This window comes from Podarcis pityusensis, assembly GCF_964106645.2.
Source record: "Podarcis pityusensis genome assembly, chromosome: 3".
In the NCBI taxonomy this organism is placed as follows: domain Eukaryota; kingdom Metazoa; phylum Chordata; class Lepidosauria; order Squamata; family Lacertidae; genus Podarcis; species Podarcis pityusensis.
Window position 1 is genome coordinate 122,929,257 of NC_138026.1, and position 23,048 is coordinate 122,952,304.

Genomic DNA, 23,048 nt, shown 5'->3' on the forward strand with positions numbered 1-23,048 from the left:
GGAGGCGCAGGTCAGTTCTGTGTCCAGGGCAGCTGTCTACCAGCTCTATCTGGTACGCAGGATGAGACCCTATCTGCCCACAGACTGTCTCGCCAGAGTGGTGCATGCTCTAGTTATCTCCCGCTTGGACTACTGCAATGCGCTCTCTGTGGGACTACCTTTGAGGGTGACCCGTGTAGCAGGAACCCCCCCACCCCAATCATTCAGTTTGTACAAACTTCACACACTCACACTCACACACTACATATGCCACACTTCTGTTATAAATTCATAGAAAAAATCAACCATACATTTTTATTTTACTCCATATGACAAGGACTATCAAAGGGGGGGGGTGGCTTGGTTCTGGTCAGCCATAATCCCTTCACCATCCCAGCACATCCACAGGAGCCCTGCCCAGTTGCTATGCCAACCCTGATGGTCCTAGACAGAAGACCATCAAGATCACAAAGAACTTGCATATGGGAGTGGATTCAGCATGGACTGAAACAAAGGACAATGATCAGATCTTCCCTCTGGGGGCAGGAAACTGCCAACTCCCCTTTGTCTCCTGGAAGTGACTCATGGGGAGGGGGAAAGGGGGAACCAGCCAGGTGACAGGACACTCAGGTTACCACCACAACTCCTCCCTCAACCCCTCCTTTCTGTAATGTATGCATGATGTTTCTGGGGGTGGGTTTGACCTAGAGGATGGGAATTTCAAAAGTTTTTATAAGGTCTTGCACACCATCTTTCTGGGTCTTTCCTCTCTCCTGCAAGTGAGGGGAACACCCTGTTGCAACAGTTCAATAAAGGCCAAGCCTACAGGCTGCTGTTTTGCTCCAAGTTATCCTGGTTGGTGTCTTTGTTTTTGTCCAAGGGAGCCCTCGGATTTTTCCGGTAACACCCGGAAACTACAACTAATCCAGAATGCGGCAGCTAGACTGGTGACTGGGAGTGACCGCTAGGACCACATAACACCGGTCCCAAGAGATCTGCATTGGCTCCCAGTACGTTTCTGAGCACAATTCAAAGTGTTGGTGTTGACCTTTAAAGCCCTAAACGGCCTCGGTCCAGTAGACCTGAAGGAGCATCTCCACCCCCATCATTCTGCCCGGACACGGAGGCCCAGCGCCGAGGGGCTTCTGACGGTTCCCTCACTGTGAGAAGTGAGGATACAGGGAACCAGGCAGAGGGCCTTCTCGGTGGTGGCACCTGCACTGTGGAACGACCTCCCATCAGATGTCAAGGAAATAAGCAGCTATCTTCTCTTTAAAAGACATCTGAAGGCAGCCCTGTTTAGGGAAGCTTTTAATATTTGGTGTATTACTGTATTTTAATATTTGGTTGGAATCCGCCCAGAGTGGCTGGGGAAACTGAGCCACATGGGCGGGATATAAATTATTATTATTATTATTATTATTATTATCATCATCATCATCATCATCATCATCTTTCCTTCCCTCTCTCCCTTGCTCAGCCTGGAAGGGAGGGAAAGAAGAGTGCCTCTGAGCATGCACAGAGCTCTCCGAGGGGGACCCTTGTGCCGCTCCCCGGGTCCGGCCAGCTCCTCCTTCAGAAAGTGGGCTAAGGAGGAGCCTCCCTCCCTTTGGGCTCCTTCAGGCTGGACTGGGGCGCCCGCCCCAAAGATGGCCGCGGGTGGGCGGGGCGCGGCCTCTCGCCCGTCCCAAAGATGGCCTCGCCGGTGAGGCCGGGCGGCTGGGTGCGCCTGCGCGAGCGCCTTCCCGTCCCGGCCCCTTTCGCGGGCGCCTCGTTGGCGCAGCAGCAGCAGCAGCAGCAGCAGCCCGACGGCGCGGACGGCGGAGAGATGCTGGGACTGTCGCTGCTGCTGGGCTTCAGCACCGGCTGGCTGGCCTATTACTGGGCGCGCGTCCCCAAGGTCAGGCGGGGAAGCGGGCGCTGCTCCGGGCAGCCTCGACGGGGCGGGCGGCGGCTGAGCCTCTTGGCCGGGGGAGAGGGCGCCCCGGGCATCCTTGGCACCCCTCTCGCGGGCGAGGGACTAGGCTGGGGGGGACCCTTCTCCTTCCTCCCACCCCCACCAGCCCAGCTCCCCCGACGGCAGCCCGACGTGACCCCTGGCCAGGTTCCGAGGTGGAGGCAAGAGACACCGGGAGGGTCACGGGGAGATGGGGATCTCTGCTCCAGAGGCTGCTCGTGCCTCGCTCCTTCCCTCGGGGGTCTCGGGGCCAAGCCTGACATTTGCCCCAGACGGCGGGGTGGGCTGCCTGCCTGCCCACCTGCCTCTGGCTGGCGTGTGAGGCTGACACACGTGAAGCAAACCCCCGCTTTGGAAAACAGGTTCGGAAGTATTCATTAGGTGTTTGCCACAACAATAATCAGGGACAGAAACTAGATTCCTCCCAGCCCGGTGGCCACGCCTGGTTTTGGCTCTCCCGGGCAGAGAAGCACCTTCTGAGGTTCTGGGCAGCTCAGTTTCAGGAGGGTATGGACAAGCTGGAAGGCGGGCAGAAGACAGTGAAGGGTCTGGGAAACAGCCTTGTGAGGAACGGTGGAGGAAGTTGGGGTGTTTAGGCTGGAAAAGAGACCGAGAGACAATGTGATCAAAGGCAGATTTAAGGAAGCACAACTGGCTCAAATATTGGTGTTGCACATATGGTACTCCAGAAATTGGAGACCCCCAAATCTGCCACTGATATGGCGGTTCCCTCATTGCGAGAAGCCAAGTGACAGGGAACCAGGTAGAGGGCCTTCTCGGTGGTGGCACCCGCCCTGTGGAACGCCCTCCCTTCAGATGTCAAAGAGATAAACAACTACCAGACTTTTGGATGACATCTGAAGGCAGCCCTGCATAGGGAAGCTTTTAATGTTTGACGCATTACTGTACAGTGGTACCTTGGGATGCGAACGGGATCCGTTCCGGAGCCCTGTTTGCATCCTGAACAGAACATAAGATGCGACGGTGTGTCTACATGTGGGCAGGTCGTGTTTTGCCGCTTCCACGCATGCCCGTGACGTCATTTTGAGCATCTGCGCATGCGCAAGCAGCGAAACCTGGAGGTAACACTCTCCGTTACTTCTGGGTTGCCGTGGAGTGCAACCCAAAAGCGCTCAACCTGAAGCACATTCAACCCGAGGTATGACTGTATTTTAATATTTTGTTGGAAGCCGCCCAGAGTGGCTGGGGAAACCCAGCCAGATGGGTGGAGTATAAATAATAAATTATATTATTATTATTATGATAGCCATCTTCCAATATCTCAAGGGCTGTCACGTGTTTCCTCCTGCTCTGGAGAGTAGGACCCAAATGAATGGATTCCAACGACAAGGAAGGAGATCCCAACTAAACATTAGGAAGGATTTTTGGGCAGCAAGAGGTGTTTGACTGTGAAAGGCGTTTTTGCAGGAAAGGGCGAGCAAAGTCTCCCTGTGGAGCCAGGAGAGGACACTGTCTATGGGCATAACAAATGCCAGCCGGAGGCCCTTTGGCAAGAGGCGGGAAAGCAACCTCTGTGTGGGCAGCAGCAGAGGCAGCTTAGAATGGTAGAGTTAGAAGGGACCCCTAGGAGTCATCTAGTCCAACCCCGCAATGCAGGACTATTGAACTCCAAGGAAGGAGAGCTCTGGAGCAGCGCTGAGCTTGAGCTCCCTGTGACCTTCCTCTTCCCCCCCCCTGCAGCCCCCGCTGCTGGTGGCTTGCCAGCCCTTCCGCTCCTTCCTGGAGAAATATTGCCCCATTGTGAACGAGACCTTCTACCCCACGCCCTGGTGCTTCGAAGGACGGCTCCAGACCATCGTCCGCGTCTTCCTCAAGTCCAGCCCGCCCGTCTCCTACCGCAGGTCAGCCGGACGGGGGGGGGGAGGGAGCCAGGCCCGGGGTGGGGGCCGGTGCCAGTCTGCTTGGGAGATAGTGGGCATGGGGCTGTGATGCCAGGGAGCCCGTCTCACCCGCCTCCTCCTCCTTGCCCTTTCCCATCCAGTGAAGTGCTGAGGACCGCAGACGGAGGCCAGCTGCTCCTGGATTGGGCTGATGGCGAGAGCGGGCAACATCCTGACCCAGAGAGCTGCCCCATTGTCCTGTTCCTGCCAGGCCTGACGGGCAACAGCCAGGAGACCTACATTCTGCACATGGTCCTGGGCGTCCAGCAACGGGGCTACAGGTGGGAAAGGGCGCCCGGGGGGGGGGGGTCCTGGCATTGGCGGTGCTATTACTTGTTGTGTTACACCCCACCTTTCTCTCCAATGAGCTCCAGGTGGCACACAGCAACCCTGTGAGGTAGGGTAGGCTGAGAGGCGAGTTTCATGGCCTAGGGGGGGATTTGAACCCTGCTCCCCTAGGTCCTGGGATGTGGGTGGCGCTGTGGGTTAAACCACTGAGCCTAGGGCTTGCCGATCAGAAGGTCGGCGGTTTGAATCCCCGCGACGGGGTGAGCTCCCGTTGCTCGGTCCCTGCTCCTGCCCACCTAGCAGTTCGAAAGCACGTCAAAGTGCAAGTAGATAAACAGATAAACCTCCAGCGGGAAGGTAAACGGCGTTTCCGTGCGCTGCTCTGGTTTCGCCAGAAGCGGCTTAGTCGTGCTGGCCCCATGACCCGGAAGCTGCACGCTGGCTCCCTCGGCCAATAAAGCGAGATGAGCGCCGCAACCCCAGAGTCGGCCACGACTGGACCGAATGGTAAAGGTCCCTTTACCTTTACCCCCAGGTCCTAGTACAACATTCTAACCATTACGCGCCGCTGCCTTTTCCCATTCTTGTTTACTACCCTAAGGTAAACTGATTCTGTCTATGGAGGTTCCATTTAGTAATCATAAAAAAATGAGAAGAGCCCGGCTGCTGGGTCTGGTCACAGGGGGGCCATCGGGTCCAGGTTCCCTCAGCGGCCAACCAGGTGCCCTCCCCCCAGCTGCTGTTTCCCAGCAAGGGGCATAGCATGTAGCCACCATGATTTGCAGCCACAACTAGCCTTTTCCTGGGTTCTCACTCTCTTCCCGTCTCCCTCGCAGGGCTGTTGTGTTCAACAACCGAGGCTGCAAAGGAGAGGAGCTGCTGGTGAGTGGGGCCATAGCTGGGGGTGGTGCACCCCTGGGTGCTGGGGGAGGGGAGGGTGCTCTGGGACTGCAAGGCGAAGGCAAGATGGACACCCGACTCCGTCTCTGCAGAAGAGGCAAGCCTCACCCGCCATCTCTCCTTCTCTCTCCGCAGACCCACAGGGCTTTCTGCGCCAACGACACCGAAGACCTTGAGCTGGTGGTGGGGCACATCAAGAGCCGCTTCCCCCGGGCCCCCCTGATGGCGGTGGGCGTTTCGCTGGGCGGGTGAGGCTCCGGCGGGGCAAGGGGGGAGGCGGGTGGGAAACGGGAGCTGCGCTGAAGAGAAGCGGCTCCGTTGCCCCAGGATGGGGAGTCCTGTTGCCTCCCAGCTTGGGCCTCTCTCTCGTAGGAAGGAAAGAGCACCAGGAGTGCCTGCAGGATCAGGCCCATGAACTTTCTAGCCCAGGATTCTGACCTCACAGAGGCCGACCAGGTGCCCATTGTGGGAAACCCAAAAGCGGGAGTTGAGCACAAGAGTAACTCTCCCCTTCTGCGGTTTCCAGGAACTGAGATTCAGAAGTATTGCTGAGCCGAGCTAGGAGGTACCTGCTGAAAGAAGCCTGGGCCTCCCCCCCCCCCAGAATCCCCCCCCTCTGGCCTGAGGCTGGGTTTCCTTCTGCCCCCCAGGCAATGCCAAGGTGCCCCCCCTGAATCCTGGCTGCTGGGCACTTCAGGAAGGAGACAGGGGGCTGTGGGGCTCAGCTCCCGCTTGCTTCTGGGCATCTGGGTGCCCCCTGTGAGAGCCGGGGGCTGGACTCAAAAGGCCCCTTTGGTCAGATCCTGCTCTTCTCTTGCCAGCCTCCCTCCAGGGCCCACCCACAAGGCAGGAGCTGGAGAATGACCTCTGCCTCCTGCTAGGACTCTTTTTATGAGCCAAGCTGCCTCTCCCCTAAAACAAATTTCCAGGGTGGCGGGGCAAAGGGCACAGAAACAGCTCCGGGCAGCGCCTAAGTCCTGGGCGAGGACACTCTGGAGCGGATTCTCCTGCCAGTGGGTCTCTTTCCCAAAGGCTCCTCCTGCCCCTTCTCTTTAAGCCAGTTAGGAGTGAGGGTGTCCTGGGGGGAACCCTTTAGAAGGTGGAAGGCTCCCCTCGCTCAAGGGACCCACAGGCCTGACCTCCTGTGTCTCCGAATCCAGCCATGGTGGGAGGGGAGGGGAACTGAAATGCTGGAGAGGCTTTTGCGCCCACACAACTGGGACTCGGCTGCGGTTGATCATCTGGGTGAAAGGGAAGGCAGAGCCCAGCTTGCCCGGCTGTGGTGTTTACGGGAGCCGGTGAGTCAGCCTTCCTGCTCCTATGACTCAGGCGTTTGCTCCCAGCAGCCTCAGTCTCTGCTTGATGCTAGAGAAAGGTTTCCCTTACTAGCAAGAGCACGTTTGCCAGCTGGGGTGCAGGGAAGCCCCTGGGCAGCCTCCCAGAAGTACAGCTGATTTTGTTGTTGTTGTTTAGTCGTGTCCGCCTCTTTACCTCCTGGACCAGAGCACGCCAGGCCCTCCTGTCTTCCACTGCCTCCCTCATGCTGGTAGCTTCGAGAACACTGACCCACCATCTCGTCCTCTGTCGTTCCTTTCTCCTTGTGCCTCCATCTTTCCCAACATCAGGGTCTTTTCCAGGGAGTCTTCTCTTCTCATGTGGTGGCCAAAGTCTTGGAGCCTCAGCTTCAGGATCTGTCCTTCCAGTGAGCACTCAGGGCGGATTTCCTTCAGAATGGAGAGGTTGGTTGGCTCTTCTTGCAGTCCATGGGACTCTCCAGAGTCTCCTCCAGCACCAGAATTCAAAAGCATCCATTCTTTGGCGATCAGCCTTCTTTATGGTCCAGCTCTCACTTCCATACATCACTGCTGGGAAAACCAGAGCTTGAACTATACGGACCTTTGTCGGCAAGGTGATGTCTGCTTTTTAAGATGCTGTCGAGGTTTGCCATTGCTTTTCTCCCAAGGAGCAGGTGTTTTTAATTCAGCTGATAACCTTGACCCAAAAGAGCAAGAGGCTCAGTCCAGCTCTGGGCTGCCAGTCAGAGATGGTCTACTTGAGAAAGGGACCCCCAGGACTGCTAGGAATGCTCCGGCGTGACCCTGGAAGTGGCCTGTGGCAGCCATTGGTGTTTGTTTCCTATAAGCCCCGGTGTGGCAGATCTGATGGCTCCAGATGTTCCAGGTCTGCCCCGTTTGCCCCTCTGGACTGGCAGGCCTCCTCCTCCAGAACCTGCCCACGCTCTCCTGCCAGTGCGGAGAATTCGAAACCAGGACCCGGAAGTGCAAAACGGAAGTGGCTCAAGGGGGTGGGTGGGCTTTTACTGGAGCAGCTCCCTTGGGAGGGATGCCAGCCTTTGGCCTGCAGCCATTTGGACCTGAAGAAATGTTCTGAGCAGCCTGGAAGCTGCCCTGAGTCTTGGGCCAAAAGAGGAGGGTGCGGGTGCCGTTCACAGTTCACTGCACAGAAGCGCAAGAAGGGCCTGCAGGATCAGGCCACTGGCCCCTCTAGTCCCGCATCCTGTTCCCCCAACGGCCCTAAAGGGCAGGATTCAAGCACATGAGTCCTCTCCCCTCCGGTGACGGGAATTCCTGCATTGCAGGGGGTTGGACTAGATGTCCCGTGGCTCCCTTTCTGCTCTATAATTCTATGAATCCAGAAGGTTTGCTGCCTCTCAGTGTTGAGGCAGAGCAGAGCCATCGTGCTTAGTAGCCAGTGACGGCCCTCTCCTCCTCCATGAATTTGTCTCCTCCTCTTTCAAAGCCACCCGTTGGTGGCCAGCACTGCCTCCTGTGGCAGGGAGTTCCATAGTTTAACTTTGTGGCGTGTGAAGAAGTCCTTTTTAAAAATCCATCCTGAATCATGCAATGTTCCACACTTTAACTATGTGCTACATAAAGGACTTTTTTTCCATTTAATAAACTTCTATTGTGCTGCCTTTTCTCCAGACTGAGAGGGCTTCCCAGAGAGCTGCTGGCCAATCAGAGTGGCAGCCTGCGATAGAGAGGGGCTTTGGGGGGGGGGCAGGACAGGGGTTGATGGTCCAGCTGTGCCCAGAACGTACCAGGGGCAAAGCCACCCCTCCATCCATTTGAAGCATCCCTCTGGAGAGCCAGTGTGGTGTAGTGGTTAAGAGCGGTAGTCTCGTAATCTGGTGAACGGGGTTCGCTTCCCTGCTCCTCCACCTGCAGCTGCTGGGTGACCTTGGGCCAGTCATGCTTCTCTGAAGTCTCTCAGCCCCACTCACCCCACAGAGTGTTTGTTGGGGGGGAGGAAGGGAAAGGAGATGGTTCACTGCTATCAGGTGGGCTATCAAGTCCAAACTCCTCCAACTCCTCCTCTTCCTGCCCCCAGGATCCTGGTGCTGAACTACCTGGGGCGCAAGGGCCCGGAAGCCGGACTGGTGGCCGCCATGACGTGCTCCGTCAGCTGGGACTCCTTCGAGACCACCCACTCCCTCGAGAGCCCCCTTAACCAGCTGCTCTTCAACCAGCACCTGACGGCCAACCTGCGCAAGCTCATCCAGCGGTGCGTTGCTGGGGGGGGGGGACGGACCAGAGGCAGGTCTGGCATTCTGGCCCCCTTCCAGGAGGGAGGGGCCCCAAGACCCCCCTGCCCTTCGGCTCTTCCTTCCCAGAACCCCCCTTCCCCCCCAGCTGCCCCCTTTTCCATTCCCTGCTCACACCTCAACCCTATTTTCAGGCACAGGAAGGTCATTGCTGAGCAAATTGACGTGGACCACGTGCTGAAGGTACTGCCCCCTCCCTGGTGGAGTTAGAAGGGACCCCCGAGGGTCATCCAGCCCAGCCCCCCTGCGACACCGCAGCGAACGTTTTTGTGCTCTCTTTGCAGGCGCGCAGCATCCGGGAGTTTGACGAGCGCTACACGGCCGTGGCCTTTGGCTACCGCTCCTGCGAGGAATACTACCAGGCCGCCAGCCCCTGCCAGAAGGTGCACAGCTTCCGGGTGCCGGTGCTGTGCCTCAACGCCTCCGATGACCCCTTTTCCCCGCTTCACGGTGAGTCCCCCGGCCTTCCCCCCGGCGGGCGCCCCTCTCCCCCCGGGCTCCTGCTCTCGACTGACCCCCATCCGCCTTCCTTGCAGCCATCCCCGTGAAGGAAGCCCAGAGCGTCTCCACCCTGGCGCTGCTGGTGACGGCGCGAGGAGGGCACATTGGCTTCCTGGAGGGGCTCCTGCCGCGCCACCAGAGCTACATGGACCGCGTCTTCGCCCAGTTTGCGGGGGCCGTCTTTGAGCACCAGGAAGAACTGGCAGCCGCCGTGGCAGCTGAGCAGGAGCAGCAGCTGCAGCAGCGCCACGAACAGGGGCCGGGCACCCAGGTGGCAACCTCCTAAGCAGAACCAGGGAGGAGGAGGGTCCCTGTGGCCCCCAGCGCAGGCCCTGTGAGCCCCACAGGTGGAGGGCCTGAGCCTGTTGCCCTGCTCCTTCCAAGGGGGGAAACCAGAGGCCAGCAGCCCCTCCAAGAGCCTGGCGCTGCTGGGACCAGGACCATGCAGAATACAAGATGGCTTTTCCAGTACCTTGGCGTGAGGCTGCTTCCATTCCGGGCGCAAAGGAAGCTGCACTTTTCTCGCCCAGAAACTTGCTTCCACCCGTGACGAGCCCTTTCCCCTCTTTCTTTGGGGGGGGGGGGAGCAAGAGCTCAGGGACAGAGCAGCTGCTCTGTCTGCAGAAGGTCTTGGGTTCAAACGCCTTTGACAGCGTTTCCAGGGAGGGCTGCGGAAAAAGACTCTCCGTCTGAAGCCCTGGAGAGCGGCTGCTGTTGGGTTTGGAACTTAACAGGTTAAGAAGTTCCCATGATGCCTCAGCATTCTGACGTCAGTTTTAGAAGCTGGGAGGAGTCTGGGAGGAGTTTCGTTTCTGTTCCTCTCTGGTTCTCTGAGAGAAGAGGTGGCAGTTTGTCATGGCTGCTGTGAGCCCAGGAGATTCCTGGGGAAAGTCGGAATAAAGGACTGATAAATAGACAAACCTGGTCTCTGTGTGTTTGTCGGAAGCTAAGTGGAAGCTACATGACATTTTTCACCGCTGTGTTTAACTCTGCTGAGGCGTGACTGAGAGCTACTGAAGACGGAGCTGAGTGGCGCAGCTCGGAGGAAGCGCGCCGGGCATAAAGAGCTAATTGTGGATCGTAAATCAATTAGCGGGGGTCACGCCAAACCAATAAATCAATTGCAACAGGTTATGGACCCTTAATCACCGATCGTAAAAACTGTCACAGGAACGCTTTGAAGTGCCGGAATGCGTTTGAAGTCGCTGGCAGGAGTTTTTGCCTGGTGTTAAGAGGCAAAGGAGAGCTGCGGAGCTCAGAGCAGCTGAAAGACACTAAGTGGTTGCCTGTGCTGAGAGCTGAGTGCTGGGAGCTGAGAGCAGCTGGAAAATCGTTTCCCCACGGATGGGTGCCGGAGGAGCTTGTGATCTGTGAGTACAGCTTGGGGCCCCTTGGGAGAACGGAAGACAATGGCAGGTAGCCAGGTCTTGGAGGACATTGCGTTTCAAAGGCTCACTCTAAGAAGTTGAGCAAGGGCTGTCTGGGAATGTGCTGCTGCGTGTGCTGTGAAGCTTCAGCAGGAGGCCAGAGCCCTGAAGAAAGTATTGAGAAAAGCCTAGAGATGGCTGCAGCCCCTGTTCCTGATGCTTTAGCCTCAAGGAGTGCTGGTGAGCAGGTCGGGGGGGCGAAGGTTCCAAAGGCCACTTCAAAAGTTGTCCACTGTGCGTGCTGGAGTGGAATGTCAACAAAGCAGGTTCCCAGAAAGCCGCAGTGGGAGCCAGGCCAGAGGGGGCGGAGCTGGCAAGGAGTGCTTTTCTGGAAGAAGGAGAAGGAGGCCAGCTGGGAGGAGCCCCGGGCAGTGTTTTTCCACTGGAGTTCGTCGTTGCTGCCCATGGAGAGCGGAGACAGCTGGGCAGGAAGGTCCCAAGGTCAACCAGCTGAGTTCTCATGGGAATCAGTCTCGGAGAGGAGGCCAGCGTGGGAACGCAAGGGAAAGACGTGGTTCAGACGCTGGGGAGGGTTGTTTTCTTATCACTGCTTCTATGGCAACTGTGAAGAACAACTCCAGCCAGGACACGGTGACGCGCTGGGTGTTGGATACTGCTGTTGGTCAGCACCTGCTAAGCGAGCCTGCTGGCGAAATGCGGAACTGCAGGGCTGGTTCAACAGGACACAACTGTGATGTTAGCAGACGGAATGAGAAAATCTGTTTCTGCTGTGGCTAACATGTCTTTTTCTCCTTTACAGGAGGAGCTAGAGGTCTACGTTGGGGGGAAACAAGTGGCCAACGTGAAAAGGGGGCAGAACAATCTCTTTGTTCTGGAGTCACCTCTCGAGGGTGGTGGGAATGCTGGAAAAGCACAGGTGCAGTGTGCTAAGGTTCCCAGTCATGTGCAAAAGCTGCACAGGTGCACAAAAGGGTACAAACTCCGGAAATGTGGGAGGTCCCTAGGGTGCAGGGCATGCAAGGGTGCACAGGTACATGGTTTTCCCGGGTTTGGGAGGGTAGCCAAAGAGCCCTTTGAGCTCTTTGAGGCAGGTGGTCCAAAAGGTTCAGGACATGATCTTCTGTGGATATGATCCTGCAACCAATGGGTGGAAGTTTGCATACCCAGAGGGTGATCAAACCAAGCTGCTGGTCAGTAAGCAGGCTGAGTTCTGTGAACAGGGTGGGTGTTCAAGACTCAGGGATAGTTCTGATTTTTCTCTCAGAATGTCTGTCTGATTCTGAGGAGGAAAGGGAGCCAGAGGCTGATCCCGGTGATGGGGACCAGGTCCAAGATCAGGGTTCAGAACCCGGTGATGGGGACCAGGTCCAAGATCAGGGTTCAGGGCAGGTCTGGGCATCTCCAAAGGTTGTGAAAGGAGTGTCCAGGTGTGAGGCTTCATCTCCGGTTAGTGCAATGGAGAAAGCTCACAAACAGGGTGTCAAGTCAGAGGGGGAAGGATCTGACGGAGAAGACACAACTGCTGGCCCAAATGGGTCAGTAGGGTATCAGGTCACAAGTGCGTGAAAAAGTGTCGCACAGTGTGATTCTGGGAGTGTTGAAGGGGTTCAACAGGTGCCTGGGAAAGATGCCGGGAAAGGGCACAAGGCAAAGGGGAAGGTGTTGAACTCAAAAAGGTCTTGTCAGAATGGTTCGGCAAGAGGGGGTGTTGGGTTTGGAACTTAACAGGTTAAGAAGTTCCCATGATGCCTCAGCATTCTGACGTCAGTTTTAGAAGCTGGGAGGAGTCTGGGAGGAGTTTCGTTTCTGTTCCTCTCTGGTTCTCTGAGAGAAGAGGTGGCAGTTTGTCATGGCTGCTGTGAGCCCAGGAGATTCCTGGGGAAAGTCGGAATAAAGGACTGATAAATAGACAAACCTGGTCTCTGTGTGTTTGTCGGAAGCTAAGTGGAAGCTACATGACATTTTTCACCGCTGTGTTTAACTCTGCTGAGGCGTGACTGAGAGCTACTGAAGACGGAGCTGAGTGGCGCAGCTCGGAGGAAGCGCGCCGGGCATAAAGAGCTAATTGTGGATCGTAAATCAATTAGCGGGGGTCACGCCAAACCAATAAATCAATTCAACAGCTGCCAGTTAAAGAACTATAGAGAGTCAGAACAGCTGGCAAAGGACACCCATCTAAAATGGTCGCAAGTCGCTTTGGGTTGCCCTAAGTTACTAACAAATTTAATCAATAATCAATAACAATAATAATAATAATAAAACCCAAGAGAGCCACTCCCAGTCAGCAGCGACCACAGGAGGCCAAACTGGTGAAAGGAGAGAAAGAGCTGAGATCTTTGATTGAGTTGGGTCGATTTCCTGTAAAATAAACACACACAAATGTGGACATTCTACCCCCACCTACCGCACAAAATCTCTCGGTGCCGCTCAGAGCCAGGCTGCATGTGGGGCAGCAGGTGTGGGCTTGTGTGGAGACCGACCCTCTGGAGACCATTCATTGTCCTTTCCACAACTGCTCTGGGCCTTGCCCCCCTCCAGCCTCTGATTTCCTGGTTCACTCCCTCAGGGGGTGATGGGCAGCCAGCTCAGAGCACACCTGGGCTGCCGCTGAACCAGGTAAGACTTGCTTGCACCTCAATGAGGGCAGAGGTCATTGGGTGGCATGCAAAGGCCGTTCGTAATACAACTTCATTGCTGGGAAAATAAAGGGCTGGCGTCATTTCAGGACACGGCAACTGGGAGCCAATGGCATCAGCAGGCAGGATCCTCACAGCTGATCTGCAGAAATGTGAGCTTCCTGGGAAGCTGGAGGAGCCCAGCAGCAGCTGAGAGATTCCTGACAGGCTTTGCACATGGTGGAGCAAAGGATCATCTCAGCCGCAGGAAGGGAGAGGTTTAGAGTTACACGGAGGAAAAACAGATACTGGAGTTGAGCAAGAGGAAGGAGGTCAGATTACAGCTTAGGGGAATTTTTAGTGGCTTTGTTGGGTCATCGCATAAGTCGTGGGTCATCTAAGTCCAACCCGCTCCAAGGCAAGAATCTGAACGCTGATCAGCATTTCCGCAGCCTGGTGGCACATGCAACCCCTAAAAAGCGCATGTACCCACAAAAGGCACAAGCCCCCCTGCTCCCTTCCACCTTGTGCCCTGACCCCATGGGCACAAGGCCAGGTGGGGGTGCCAGGCTGCAGCTGTTTATTAGAGCGGGGAAGGGGTCCGACGTGGCAGACCACCTCCACTGCTCCATCCTGGCGCAAAACAGCCCCTCGCGCACCACAGGCAGGGTGCTCCAGCCCCGCCCCAGCCAGGAGGGGACAGACGAGGCAGGCAGGGAGCAGAGCTCTGGCTCCATCATCTTGTTTAATGGCAACTTGCAAGACCCCCGTCGTGGGTCTGGGAGGGGCCTCGCTTGCCCAACGCAGCCGAGGCTGGAATGTTTCAACGTGGCAGTCCAGAAGGGAGAAGTGGGGCTGCCCCACCCGGTAGTCACCAGCGGGGGGAGGGACGACGACGAGAGTTCATGCCCCACCCCAAGACTTCATCTGTGGGGGTTCTGCCCCCCTGGCTCAGCCAAGCACACCTGTCCACAGGCTCTGAGGGGGCAGCCTTCGCCCCGGACCCCGGGGCCTTCTGCAGTCTGTGGGATGAGGAGGGGCTGGGCGCCCCCCAGCGCAGAAAGGGCAGAGCCGAGGCCTAGAGGAAGCCGGGGAAGGCCAGCTGGAGCAGCAGGACCGAGGCCACGATGAGTCCAGCGCACAAGAGCAGCATCAGCCACACGGGGAAGCTCCCTGCGAGGAGAGAGGGGAGACGACTGAGCAAAGCAGGGGAGGGGACCCCCAAGCCCTCCTGCTGGCAAGGCAGGGGCCCCACCCCCGACCTACGTCGGCAAGGGATGCGGTGCAGGCGGCAGCGGCTGTCCACGGCCACGCTGAGCAGGGCCGCCTCGTTGTCCTGGAGCAGGTCAGGGGTGTCCGGCAGGAAAGCCAACGCCGTCACCACTATGCCGTGCGCCTCTCGCACGTAGTACAGCCTCTGCGGGAGAGAAGAAGAGCCGGCCGGGTCAGGCCAAGGGCCGTCATGCCCCACACCCTGTTCTCACTGTCGCCAACCATATTCCCCAAGATGATCTGAGCGCAAGAGCTCCCCTCTCCCCTCCTGTACCGGAGTCCGGAAACTGGAAACTGGAATCAAATTAATTCCAAGCCAAAGGCCAAGTGAACAACTCTGTCTTACAGGCCCTGCGGAAAGAAATCAGACCCCACAGGGCCTGGTCTCATGAGGCAGAGCGTTCCACCAGGCCGGGGCCAGTGCTGAAAAGGCCCTGCCTCTGCTTGAGGCTAATCTAACTTCCTTAGGGCCCGGGACCTCTAGGGCGTTGCTATTTATGGACCTTAAGGTCCTCTGTGGGGCAGACCGGGAGAGGCGGTCCTGTAGGTGCCAGGGTCCTAGGCCTCGGGTGAAGGTCTTCCAGAGAGGGAGTGGGGGGTGATCGAACAGTGATGGGTCTCTCAGGATCTGCACTTGTTCCCCGGTGCCATTTGGGCCCCCAGCCCTTGGAGGGAAGCAGCTGGCCGTGCCTGCAGCGTGCCTGTCCTCAGGCTCAGCCCCAGCCCTGCCCAGCCGGCTTAGGGGGGCTTCTCTTTTTTGACACCAGCACCGCACGGTGGATTCCTCCCAGCTTGACTCCAGCCCTCTCTGTGGTCCAGGACCTGCCCAGGGCCTTTGCTGGCTCTCTCTTGCCCTTGGGCTGGCAGTGTCAGGCTGCCCACGAGGCCAGGAGCTGCCTGGGAAGGAGCGGGAAGTTGCCTACCTGCAAGGAGAAGGCCACGAAGATGGCCACGGAGCCCGTGACAGTGCCCAGCCCCAGGAATGTGCCCGTGTCACTGCAAGCACAGACAGACAGACAGGCGTCAGCTTCAGAACCAGGCAGGCAGGTTTTGGGGGGACCCCCACACCAAAAGATGTAATTAGTATCGCTTCCATTGCACGGGAAATATAAAGGCGGCATAAAACACTTAACAAAACAGGAGAACAGGAGCATTGGCACCACATTTTTGGAAATCTTACATCACGGGGAGGCAAAAGTCACTGCAAATGCAAAAACAGAAGCTGGACCTCAATGGGGAGAAGATCGCGCAAGGCAAATTGTTCTGGCGTTTTCAGACAGGTGCTCTTTGCATGATCCGGAGGCAGATTAAAATAAACTCCCTTTAACCTACAGCAAACGTGGGTTGTGGGTGCTTGCCGTGTCGCAAGGGCTCTTGACGCCAGGCCTGCCAGGCTGCATTGCGCAACGGCTCCTTGGGTTGCGCTTCTGTTTGCCGAACAGCAATTGGCAAGTATGTCAAAAGTTTTTTAGCACTTTTACTTTCAAGGCCAGACGCATCTCGCCCCCAGAGCGCATGAAGAACCCCTCACTGGAGGTGTTTACGCAGAGGTCGGAGGACCAGCCACCAGGGACCCTTTAGCTGTGGTTCCTGCCTTGCAGGGGGTTGGGCTAGATGGCCCGGGGGGCCCCTTCCAATCCTACAGTTCTGTGATTGTACGGTTCCTAAGAAAGGCAGCCTCCCTCCCTGAGGACTTCCAAGGGGCCTCTCATGGCATTGTGGAGTTGGAAGGGACCCCGAGAGTCCTCGGTCCAGTATACCTGAAGGAGCGTCTCCACCCCCATCGTTCAGCCCGGACACTGAGGTCCAGCTCCGAGGGCCTTCTGGCGGTTCCCTCACTGCGAGAAGCCAAGTTATAGGGAACCAGGTAGAGGGCCTTCTCAGTGGTGGCGCCCGCCCTCCCACCAGATGTCAAAGAGAACAACTACCAGACTTTTAGAAGACATCTGAAGGCAGCCCTGTTTAGGGAAGCTTTTAACGTTTGATGTTTTATTGTGTTTTTAATATTCTGTTGGGAGCCAGCAAGAGGGGCTGGGGAGACCTAGCCAGATAGGTGGGGTATAAATAAATTATTATTACTATTATTACTATTATTATTATCTAGCCCAAACCAGCAAGGCAAGAATCTCAACTACAGCGTCCACCTGGGATTAAAGGAGAAAGGGCTCAGCCCAAGACAGTACAGTTTGCAGGCAGCGGGGAGCTTCAGTATCAGTCTTGCTCCAGCAGCCGGCCAAGGGGACCGGCCCCTCTTCCGACACCGTCAGATTCCAACCCCCAGCGGCCAGCAAGGCCAATGGTCAGGGAGGAGGGGAGTGGAGCTCCTCAGTGCCGGAGGAAAGCAAGAGAGGCGTGGCCCTACCTGACGGAGAGGCAGGAGACGACCTCGTTGCCGCAGGGCCTGGTGAGCAGCGGGAGGAAGCTGTGCCCGTCCCACTTGGTGATGTAGCAGGGGGGTGGGCGCCGCTCCCGCTTGTGGGGGATCTGCACCGTGTACAGACGCAGCGCCTGAGCCTGGTCCTCCACCGTCCCGAACCTGCGCCAGAAGGGGGAGGAGGCGTCAGGGGACGGACAGCCCACGCAGGGCCCTGCCTGCCCGCCTGCCCAGCCCGTTACCTGCAGGCCTGGTAGCGGTAGGCCTTTTCCGGGATGCCCGGGAGGTTCTCGTTCCAGTGCAGCCCCGTCACCATCTGGTCCCGCTGCCAGACGCAGCACTGGAAGTCCCGGCCCACCGTCACCACCTGCGGAGGGGCAAGAGGGCGGGGCTCAGGGAGGAGGAGGGACCCCAGGAACACCCCCACCCCTCCTGGGTCCGCTGCTTTCCTTGCTGGAGGAAGAAGGAAGGCAAAGCGATGGCTGCTTCCAGCCTTAGCTCCCTTCTGCACCCAGCCTTGGGAGACTTGGAAGGTCTGGATTGGAACTCAGAGCTTCATTTCCACAAGCAGGGACTTTGGCCCCTATTCACAGTACGCTGCCCCAGGGGGAGCATTTTGCAGGAAGCCCAATGGCCTCAAGGAAGGGCTGGAAAAGGCCTAGCGACCCAACAGCGGAGGGGACCACGCGGGCTCAGAACCACGCATTCCTTTTGCTCCCTGGGCCTGGCTGTGCAGCGCAGACCCATCGCCTGCCCCACTTTTTAAAAGGGGCCATTTGCTTTGAGCCCCTGGGCTGAGAGACGAGGAGAGACAAGGATGCAAAGCCCTCCCCAACCAAAAAAAACACACTTCATTTCCTTGACACATGAAGAGCCTGGCTGCTAGATTTGGCCCGGCATCCTGGCCTCATAGCGGCCGATCGGAAGTCCCCATGGGCACCCAGCGAGCAGGATCTGAGCGCATGAGCTCTCCACCCTCCTGCGGTTTCCAGAAACTGGCGTTCAGAAGCATCGCTGGCTGCAACTGGCCGGGGGTGGGGGGCACAGCAGAGCCATGAACGGGTCAAATCCATTGCTCAACTTGCCTTTCTGGGGGTCTCTGGAGCCCCCCTCCCTTGCTCCAGGAAGTCATATGCTGGAGACCCCTCTGCACAGTCACAAGAGGAACAACCCCCAGGCCCCATGGGCACCCCAAGGGCACCTGCCTTGGCATCGCCCATCTCCCTCCTCCTGCTCTCTCTGGGTCTCTGAACCCAGACAGCAAAGGCGCCTCTTCCCTTTGCAAGCGAGTGACTCTTCCAAGGACCACCAGGGTGGGGATCTCGGGTGCTTCTGCGGTGCCCCCTAACAGACCCCCAGGGACCAGACCAGCACCCTCTCACCTTGTTGTCTGGGCTCAGCGCTATGTCCTCAATCTCCCCGTTGTGGGCCTGGAACTCCAGGGATTTCTTCATGCTGGGGAACTGCAGACAAAAGGAGATATTTGGCACCACTGGCACCTCTTGCCCTCCCCACCATCACAACACCCATTCAGGCGCCCTCCCCTTACCTCCCAGACACGCAAGAAGCCGTCCACGCCCCCCGTGGCCAGGAGAGTGTGGTCGTGGTTGAAGCAGACGGCCTTCTGCAGGGCGTCTGGGCTGGTGTCCGTCTGGACGCAGTGCAGGGTCTCCACGGCCACCTCGCTCGTCTCGCTGCGCATGCCGCCGTTGCTGCCCGACCCGCTGGGGGTGGGGGCCTTGCGCCTGCGGGGGCCCTTGTCGCCAGCACCTGGGGGCGCAACGGAAGAGATTGAGGGCTGTGGCCAACTCTGCCCACTCGCCGCCCACCATGCCCCTTGCCTCAGGGAAGACGGAGCAAGACTGCAAAGGAGGAGGCCGCCAGCTGGCATTCCGCTGCTCCGGAAGGGACCCAAACCAAGAAAGGAGATTCCGGCAAAATATCAGAAAGAACTTTCTGGCGGTAAGAATGGACTCCCCTGGAATCGATTTTGCTTCCTTGGAGGTTTATAAACAGAGACCAAACGGGATCTTTGAGCTGCGATTCCTGCCTGGCAGGCGGTTGGACTAGATGTCCCTTGGGGATCCCTTCCAACTCTACCGTCAGCCCCGCCAGCGGATCCCCCTCTGCCCCTCTCTCCAGGGGGCCGGCCCCCACCTGCTTTGTCGGGAGCCCCTTCGGCCCCCGCCTCCGCTTTCTTCCCGCTGGGCTTCTGCAGGCGGAAGCTGAGGATGTGGCAGGAGGCGTCCTGCCCGGCCGCGATGAGGTCCCCGGCCAGCGCCATGGTCATGGTGGCACGGGTCTCCGTGTCGTGGGCATGGAGCAGCGAGGCGCACAGCTCCCCCCCTCGCCAGTCCAGCTGCAGGAAATGCTGGGGGGGGGGAGAGAGAAAAGAGAGGGGGGCAGGTTAGCCATTGCTAAGAAGATTAACCCCTTCGTGCATCCCCCCCCCCCGGGACAGGGCTCCCCCTCTTTCCCCCTGCCCTGGGGGCGCTTCCAGTCCCTCCTCCCCCTCGGGCCAAGGGGAGCACCCAAGGGTGCCAAGGGGGGGAAAGGAGAGGGGGGCAGGTCAGCCATTGCTCAGAAGATTAACCCCTTTGCGCCTCCCCCTGGGACAGGGCTCCCCCTCCTCCCCTGGGCCCTGGGGGGTCTTCCAGGCCCTCCTCCCCCCCCTGCCAAGGGGGCACTCGAGGGTGCCAAGGAGAGGGGGGGGGCAGGTCAGCCATTGCTCAGAAGATTAACCCCTTCGTGCATCCCCCCCCCGGGGACAGGGCTCCCCCTCCTCCCCCGGGCCCTGGGGGGGTCTTCCAGTCCCTCCTCCCCCTCGGGCCAAGGGGGCACCCAAGGGTGCCAAGGGGGGAAGAGGAGAGGGGGGGAGGTCAGCCATTGCTCAGAAGATTAACCCCTTCGGGTCTTCCAGGCCCTCCTCCCCCCTGCCCACCCTGCCAAGGGGGCACTCGAGGGTGCCAAGGAGAGGGGGGGCAGGTCAGCCATTGCTCAGAAGATTAACCCCTTCGTGCCCCCCCGTGCCCTCACCAGCCCGTTCTTGATGCCCGTCTTGGCCGCGCCTCCGCCGCCCGCGATGAGCGCCAGGCGGGCCCCGCGGTGCACGCGCAGGGCGTAGAGCGGGAAGGGCGCCCGGTAGAGCTCCGGGGGCCGCCGGGGGGCCATGGCGGGCGGGTCAAAGGTCAGCTCATGCCCGCGCCCCCTCCTCGCCTCTTCCTCTTCCTCCTCCTCCGCAGCCCCGCTGGCTCAGGTCCCGAGTGGGCATGCGCGGACTCCCGGCCCACGTCAGCGCCCAGCCCGGCCGGCGAGAGAGGCGTCAGCCCCGTCCCCCGTCGCCTCGCGCGCCATCTTTGGGAAGGGCGGAAGCCCGGAGTCTTAAAGAGACAGCGGCCTCCGAGATGCTGCGCCTGCGGAGGGGCGCGCGATCCTGAGTTAGTTGCAGGTTCAAAAGTCTGGCCTGGGGCCGAGCCGCGGCTGCTGCTTCTCCTGGGGCCCAGCCAGGGCCGGATTGTTTTTTTTTTTTTTTAATAATTTTTATTAAAGTTTTAAACAACAAAGAAAACACACACAAAAAGCAATACAAAACTCAACAATAATAAAAAAAACAAAAAACAAAAAACATAACAATTAAAAACAAACTCTCTTTTCCATTTCCATTTTTAGATTACTTATTTTCTGGACTTCCTCATACCTCCCTCTTTTGTATTCCAGTCCAAATTATTTGTCCAGCAGTTTCTTTTCCACTTTTTTACTCCCAATCTTTAATTTAATAAAATGTTAAAATATATAATATCCACTTCTTTAAACCTAATCCTTGATCTTAATATCATATAACGTTAAAATTTTCCCTTTTAATATCAAATTTCCATTTCTTTAAACATCTTTAATCTTGATCTTTAATCTTAATCTATCATTGACTTTAACCTGTGCAGCTGGAAACCACTTATTTTCAGTCCAACATCACTTTAACATTCCTTAATTTTGCAATGTTTCTGAAGATAGTCTTTGAATCCAAGGCCGGATTGAGGTCTGATGTGGCCCTCAGCTCCTGAAGGGAATGGGGCCCTTTCTCGGTCCAGCTGTCCTTTGCCAACAACAAATGGTCGCTGTTTTTAGTGTTGAATGTCTGCTAGATGGTCATTGATGGACCTCACAGGCATCTCAAGCCTATGTTTCTATGCAACCAGTCCATGCAAATGTTGGCACCCTGTACAAAGACAGGAGCAAACCAGGGATCTTTTATGGAGCAGGCGAGCAGGCGGGGGCCACGACTTACATCCTGGGAGCCTGCGCAACACAAAACACTGTTGCTGTATGTATGTAGGTTTTATTTCATTTGTTTTTTATCTTACATTTTGGAAATGTATATCCAGTTTTTTTCCTTTAATTTTTTTTTTGGGGGGGGGGCAAAAGAATGGAGCCCTAAGCTATAGTTTGTTTAGCCTATACAGTGGTACCTCAGGTTAAGTAATTTGTTCTGGAGGTCCGTTCTTAACCTGAAACTGTTCTTAACCAGAAGCACCACTTTAGCTAATGGGGCCTCCCGCTGCTGCCGTGCCGCCGGAGCACAATTTCTGTTCTCATCCTGAAGCAAAGTTCTTAACCTGAGGTACTATTTCTGGGTTAGCGGAGTCTGTAACCTGAAGCGTCTGTAACCTGAGGTACCACTGTATGTAAATCCAGCACTGGTCCCAGCTCTGGCCAGGAGTGAAGCAGCCGCAGCAGCAGCTGCCCTCCTGCCTCGCTCGCCCCTTTCTTCCCTCCCCGGGGGGAGCACAGCTGTACCGCCACTTTTTGATCAAAAGCTCCTGGGGAGCAGAGACTTAGGAAGAGAAGTGGCCCATCTGGTCCGGCAAAGACCCCAAAGAACCTAGGAACCAAGATAGACTGCCTCTGGACCTGGAGGTTCCAGAAGAACAGAAGACGAGCCTGCCGGATCAGGCCCAAGGATCAGGCCATCTCGTCCAACATCCTGGTCTCACAGCGGCTGAGGAGAAAACCAGCAGTCAGGATTCGAACACAAGCACCATTCTCCCCTCCTCTTGTCTCCAGGAACTGGGATCCAGAAGCATTGCTTCCTCGACTGTGGAGGCAGAGCAGCGCCATCCTGACTAGGAGCCATCGAAAGCTCCTCCTGCGTGGATTTGTCCCATCCTCTTTTCAAGCCATCCAGGTCGGTGGCCATCAGTGCTTCCTGTGGGAGGGAGTTCCACAGTCTAACACTGCGCTGTGTGAAGAAGATGGGCCAAACAGGAGACAAAGCAACTCTGGGAGCTAACAGAATTTGTTGTAAACCTCTTTTCAACACAATACCTTTGCTGCCTCCAAAGCTGTGGACAGGGACCAGCAGCACACTGTGCTTGCGATCTCTCAGTGAAAAGAAATGAAATGGACTACTGCTACTCGGACTACTGCAATGCGCTCTACGTGGGGCTACCTTTGAAGGTGACCCGGAAACTACAACTAATCCAGAATGCGGCAGCAAGACTGGTGACTGGGAGCGGCCGCCGGGACCACATAACACCGGTCCTGAGATTGGCTCCCAGTACGTTTCCAAGCACAATTCAAAGTGTTGGTGCTGACCTTGAAAGCCCTAAACGGATTTGGTCCGTATACCTGAAGGAGCGTCTCCACCTCCATCGTTCTACCCGGACACTGAGGTCCAGCACCGAGGGCCTTCTGGCGGTTCCCTCACTGCGAGGAGCCAAGTTACAGGGAACCAGGCAGAGGGCCTTCTAGGTGGTGGCACCCGCCCTGTGGAACACCCTCCCATCAGATGTCAAGGAAATAAACAACTATCTGACTTTTAGAAGACATCTGAAGGCAGCCCTGTTTAGGGAAGCTTTTAATGTTTGATGTATTACGGTATTTTAATATTTGGTTGGAAGCTGTCCAGAGTAGCTCAGGAAGCCCAGCCAGATGGGCAGGGTATAAATAATAAATTATTATTATTGTTATTATTGTTATTATTATTAATAATATACTTGAATTCCCAAGAGTGCCTTCTGCGCCCACGAGGCAGGCTGGTCCTCACTGGTGAAAAGGCCAAGGATGTGATCCTGCAGAGATTTACTTGCAAGCCAGCCCTGCTGTGTTCAGGGCTGTTTACTTGCAAGCACCCCTGCATAAGGACAGAGCTGCAAGGAGCAGCTGGTCCCATCCTGCCCCCTAAGTATAGCAAGCCAGGCGGGTCCTGGGAGGGAGAGCTCCCCAGCAGGCTGGCAGGGGGGGGGCCCAAGCTGCACAGCTTTTAAAAAGAATTAGACAAATTCAGGATGGCTCTGCTCTACCTCCAGAATCAG

At 57.0% G+C, this 23,048-nt stretch overlaps 2 protein-coding genes across 2 annotated transcripts; one reads left to right on the forward strand and one right to left on the reverse strand.

Moving 5' to 3' along the window:
- The first annotated feature begins 1,657 nt into the window (after window positions 1–1,657).
- On the forward strand, window positions 1,658–12,878 carry ABHD1 (abhydrolase domain containing 1). Its single transcript, XM_081001093.1, has 10 exons — window positions 1,658–1,879; window positions 3,638–3,798; window positions 3,939–4,118; window positions 4,962–5,007; window positions 5,161–5,273; window positions 8,377–8,550; window positions 8,725–8,773; window positions 8,875–9,040; window positions 9,127–9,804; window positions 12,616–12,878. Exons 1-9 carry the CDS (start codon window positions 1,673–1,675, stop codon window positions 9,375–9,377), a joined length of 1,347 nt encoding a protein of 448 aa, XP_080857219.1. The 5' UTR covers window positions 1,658–1,672; the 3' UTR covers window positions 9,378–9,804; window positions 12,616–12,878.
- Window positions 12,879–13,820: 942 nt separating this feature from the next.
- Window positions 13,821–19,999, reverse strand: PREB (prolactin regulatory element binding). Its single transcript, XM_081001102.1, has 9 exons — window positions 19,777–19,999; window positions 18,898–19,111; window positions 18,290–18,510; window positions 18,123–18,203; window positions 16,983–17,107; window positions 16,729–16,902; window positions 15,290–15,362; window positions 14,361–14,511; window positions 13,821–14,267 (listed from the first exon to the last, which is right to left on the reverse strand). The coding sequence occupies exons 1-9, from the start codon at window positions 19,909–19,911 to the stop codon at window positions 14,173–14,175; spliced, it is 1,269 nt and encodes a 422-aa protein (XP_080857228.1). The 5' UTR covers window positions 19,912–19,999; the 3' UTR covers window positions 13,821–14,172.
- Between the last annotated feature and the right edge of the window lie 3,049 nt (window positions 20,000–23,048).

Excerpts from the sequence above, each read along its gene's own strand:
- ABHD1 (XM_081001093.1), top strand. The coding sequence starts at position 1,673 with ATGGCCTCGCCGGTGAGGCCGGGCGGCTGGGTGCGCCTGCGCGAGCGC. Across the intron at positions 8,551-8,724 it reads CTGCGCAAGCTCATCCAGCG|GCACAGGAAGGTCATTGCTG; the intron begins GTGCGTTGCTGG and ends CCCTATTTTCAG. Across the intron at positions 9,041-9,126 it reads CCCCTTTTCCCCGCTTCACG|CCATCCCCGTGAAGGAAGCC; the intron begins GTGAGTCCCCCG and ends CCTTCCTTGCAG.
- PREB (XM_081001102.1), bottom strand. The coding sequence starts at position 19,911 with ATGGCCCCCCGGCGGCCCCCGGAGCTCTACCGGGCGCCCTTCCCGCTC. Across the intron at positions 19,112-19,776 it reads CGGGCATCAAGAACGGGCTG|CATTTCCTGCAGCTGGACTG; the intron begins GTGAGGGCACGG and ends CCCCCCCCCCAG. Across the intron at positions 18,511-18,897 it reads AGGGGCTCCCGACAAAGCAG|GTGCTGGCGACAAGGGCCCC; the intron begins GTGGGGGCCGGC and ends TTGCGCCCCCAG.